At 39.4% G+C, this 4,050-nt stretch overlaps 1 protein-coding gene across 1 annotated transcript in view; it reads left to right on the top strand.

The window, feature by feature from the left end:
* MED21 (mediator complex subunit 21) overlaps positions 1 to 1,583 on the top strand; it is an 8,457-nt gene extending 6,874 nt beyond the window's left edge. The window contains exon 5 of the mRNA XM_011946971.1: positions 1,061 to 1,583. Coding sequence (XP_011802361.1) covers positions 1,061 to 1,137 — 77 coding nt within the window. The 3' untranslated portion in view covers positions 1,138 to 1,583. The remainder of the gene's footprint in view (positions 1 to 1,060) is intronic.
* The last annotated feature ends 2,467 nt before the right edge of the window (positions 1,584 to 4,050 follow it).

Raw genomic sequence — 4,050 nt, 5'->3', positions numbered from 1 at the left:
GGTCTGGATCTCCTGACCTCGTGATCCGCCCGTCTCGGCCTCCCAAAGTGCTGGGATTACAGGCTTGAGCCACCGTGCCCAGCCTGGTTCTGTCTTTTATCCTTATTAACCTCTCAACTTTTATCGCTGTATTCTAGTCAGACCAGAACATAACTTCCACTACATCAGTTACTTGGCACCATTTCACCTCAGTTTATTATTGCCAAATAATACTTTGTGTCAGCATTTTCAACTATGGTTACTCATCCAACCCTTGGATCTCTTTGAGTCTACTGATTATCTCCACTGGAAAGGTGGAATTGAAATGTGGTCCACATTTTAACTGGCCATCTCCTGGGGCTGTATTTTTCAGAATATCCTAAGCTACATTTGCTGCAGTCTGTTGCTATTCAGAGTTTTAAGTTTCAGGAGAAAACAAAAACAATAGAACACTCTGCCTGTTATTTTTGTCGTAATCAAACTTGTCCACAGTTCTTGAAAAGTACTATGTTTCAAATTTCAGGAACACCAGCATTAGCTGTAAAAGTTGCAGCAATTTATTGGCTAGTCATAGAAATTTTTTGAACTTTTAACTGTGTGTATTTTCATTGATGTTTATTAAAAACACTTTGCTATCACAGACATTTGGCATAAATCTGTACTCTTCATTATAGTTTTGGGGGGAGAGAAGATTTGATCAGAAAACTTTTTCAAAGTACCTAAGTGTTATAAAGGAGTCAAAAAGGTACAAATAAAAAGAAAAGGTCAAGACATTTTTCAAATGAAGGAGAACTAACAGGATTTATCACTAGTAAACCTGCTCTAAAAGAATTGTCAAGGGAAGTTTTTTTCTAAAAAAAATTCTAAAAAAAAGCTTCTAAAAAGATTTCCCTTCCTTCTAGAAGGGAAATTATAGCAGAAGGAAACTTAGAATGGCAAGAATAAAGAAGGCACAATGTATAGGGTAAATATAACAGACTTCTCTTGAGGTTTTAAAAATTACATTTGTTAATTGAAAGAAAAAAATTAACAGTTTTATGTGATTCTCTGTAGAGCATATACAGTTTTGTTTTTTTTTAAGTTGAAGTCTCTGTCACCCAAGCTGAAGTGCAGTGCTGTGATCATGACTCACTGCAGCTTCAACCTAGGTTCAGGTGATTCACCCACTTCAGCCTCTTCAGTAACTGGGACTACAGGCATGTACTACCACGTCCAGCTAATTTTTTTCTTTCTTTTTTTTTTTTTTAGAGATGGGGTCTCACTCTGTTGCCCAGGCTAATGTCAAACTCTTGACCTCAAGATATTGATACTAGACAGTAGACTGTAAGAAATTAAGTATTTGTATCATCCCTAGAGCAACACAGATTTTCCCCTAAAAACCTACACAGATTATTTTCAAAAGCATCAGTATATTAAGGTGGAATACTAAAAAAGATTTAGGTAACCCAGGAACAAGAAACAGAATAAAACAATAGTAAACCTAAATTTTATTTTATTTCATTAATACAGCAATAATTAAATGTCAATGATCTAAGCTGATTTAAATCTAAAAACTGGATAAGAAGCTATGGCTTGTAATTAAAGATAGACATTTATTCACTAGACCTTCAGTTTGCTTTTTTCATATGTAAATTAATAAAAGTTTAATATCCTGCTTCTCTTATTTCAGTTCTAGGCACCACTGTCAGTTAACCCTAAAGATTTCTGTGGGTGAAACCATTTTGATTACCATTTTGCTCTGCTGCCGGATATGGTAACCAAACTCTTTGTTTCTGGATGTTAAATCTTTCCGCTTGTGCTTGCTTTAACTACATCCTAACTCCCATCATCTGCATTGAATTTAAGGAGCCAATTTCTTTTTTTGAGATGGAGTTTCACTGTTGTTGCCCAGGCTGGAGTGCAATGGCACAATCTTGGCTCACTGCAACCTCCGCTTCCCGGGTGCAAGCGATTCTCCTACCTCAGTCTCCCGAATAGCTGGGATTACAGGCATGTACCACCACGCCTGGCTAATTTTGTATTTTTAGTAGAGACAGGGTTTCTCCATGTTTGTCAGGCTGGTCTGTAACTCCCGACCTCAGGTGATCCACCCACCTCATCCTCCCAGAGTGCTGGGATTACAGCCATGAGCCACTGCCCCTGGCCCGAAGCCAATTTCAATGGGTGTATCCTTTATCACTCCTGACCTGTGATAATAGCCATTAGAGCTTTTCAAGAATAGTACCCCCTGCCAGTGATTTTTTTTAAAGCCTTAATGAAGAGAGTGCCCTCTGGATCCTTCCAGAGAGAAGATAGGATGTGAGTAAGTTATGTATAATTTCACCCCTTGATACCATTCCTTGATACCATTCCCTGTATACCAAGGAAGGATATTCTGGCATTTCACTTTGATTTAATATAAGTAAATCCTGTGTCTAGGCGTTAGTTAAACCAAGTGACTACAAGTGATAAGTAACTTTTACCATAGACTGTCAATTACCTTGGCAATGGAAACATTATTGCCTTTTGATCCAGTCAGATCAGAGAACAAATTCCAGATTTCCATCCCTAAGATTCTGTGTCTCCCCTACCACTTCTGGTAGCAAAATGTGTCAATGTGAGGTAGACTTAATGCAATGTAGCCATGAAAAAAAATGCTCCTACAAACATTACAGGAATAAGAAATTTGATCAAGGAATTAGCATTTACACAAAATATGGGAAGAGTTAGGGAGGTGAAAGAATGAAAGAAGGAGAATAAAAAAAAATTCACTAACCACATCACTCTGAAGCCATTATTGCTAAACGAGGTTATTGTAGTGCCAGTTGAGTCCAGGTCACCCAAGACATACACACCCCTTGGCCCCACTTGGAAAACTGTGTGATACGACTATTGGATTAGGGGGTTCTCAAAGCCAAAATGGATTTATCAGCAATGACCTTACTGCCTGGTACCCAGCTTCGAGAGGACCAAAAACGATGGTTGTGTCTTGCATTCCCTGTTCCCTCTTTCTTCTTTTACCCATATCTAAGTTGTTTAAAGGAGAAAAAATCCTTAGGTTTAAGCCATATTCTCTCTATTCTTGAAGGACCACAGACTCTATACCCCTGCTGAAATTTTCTGGAAGCCTGTGGGAAAGGAGGAACAAAAAGCTTCATGGTTTCTTAATACAGGTGCCTAAATTACTATCATAACTGGTCCAGTAAGGAGAAGGGGCACCTGAATTCAACTTGGAGGCTGGGCAAGGTAACCAGTGAGGTGGGGAGATGAATATTACTTGGTAGCTAAGACCCTTTGGGTTGACTTGATGCATTGTGATCATGGCTTCTACTTCAGATGTGTTGCTGGAATAGAGATAATTATTATTCCCCTACACACAAATGTCAGTGAGAATAGTCCCATTGAGGACATGCTAAATGTAGAGAGGTAGTAGTATGACATGTAAAACACTCCCCGACCTGTCTCCTGCTTATGTGGTACCTGGCCTTTGACTACAGTATTAACCTTTACTTGAGCCCTGTGCTTCTGGAAAACAGTGACAGTTAAGAAATCTCTCCCTCTTGTTACATTTCAGGAAATGGCTTATTGCAAAGAACCACTTGAACTGTGAATAACCCCTTCATTTACCTATGATTAAGCCAGACTCAGACCCTCCAAATCCCATTCTTTGCCTCAGAATAATTAGTTGAACTGTATCTCCTCATAGACTAATCTGAACAAAATGCCCTTTAACTTGACCCAATTTTATGCTGCTCCCTTCCCGGTAAACCGCTGGACTTTGATCCACCCTCAGCCTGAGCCAGCACTGGACTGTGGAATAGTCCCTCCTTAACCGCCCCTCCTGAAAATTGGCTAGCCACCAGGAAGGACATTTCCTGCTCAACTGTCCCATTAATGTCACCTGCTCCTCTCCTCCACACTAGTTTTTTTCTAGCCTGTTTATTCCTCCCTGTAAGAGAAAAAGAGAAAAACCTGTTTGTTTCTGATCTTTGAGATGCTTGCAGATATTACCTTTGAAGCATTCTCCTTATTGCCATAGTCTCCCTGACCCTATTCCAATAGTTCCTCTCTCGCTGTTTGTATTCATCCATT

This window comes from Colobus angolensis, unplaced genomic scaffold (genome assembly GCF_000951035.1).
Source record: "Colobus angolensis palliatus isolate OR3802 unplaced genomic scaffold, Cang.pa_1.0 Scaffold256, whole genome shotgun sequence".
Classification (NCBI taxonomy): domain Eukaryota; kingdom Metazoa; phylum Chordata; class Mammalia; order Primates; family Cercopithecidae; genus Colobus; species Colobus angolensis.
This window is presented reverse-complemented; position numbering and strand designations above follow the sequence as displayed.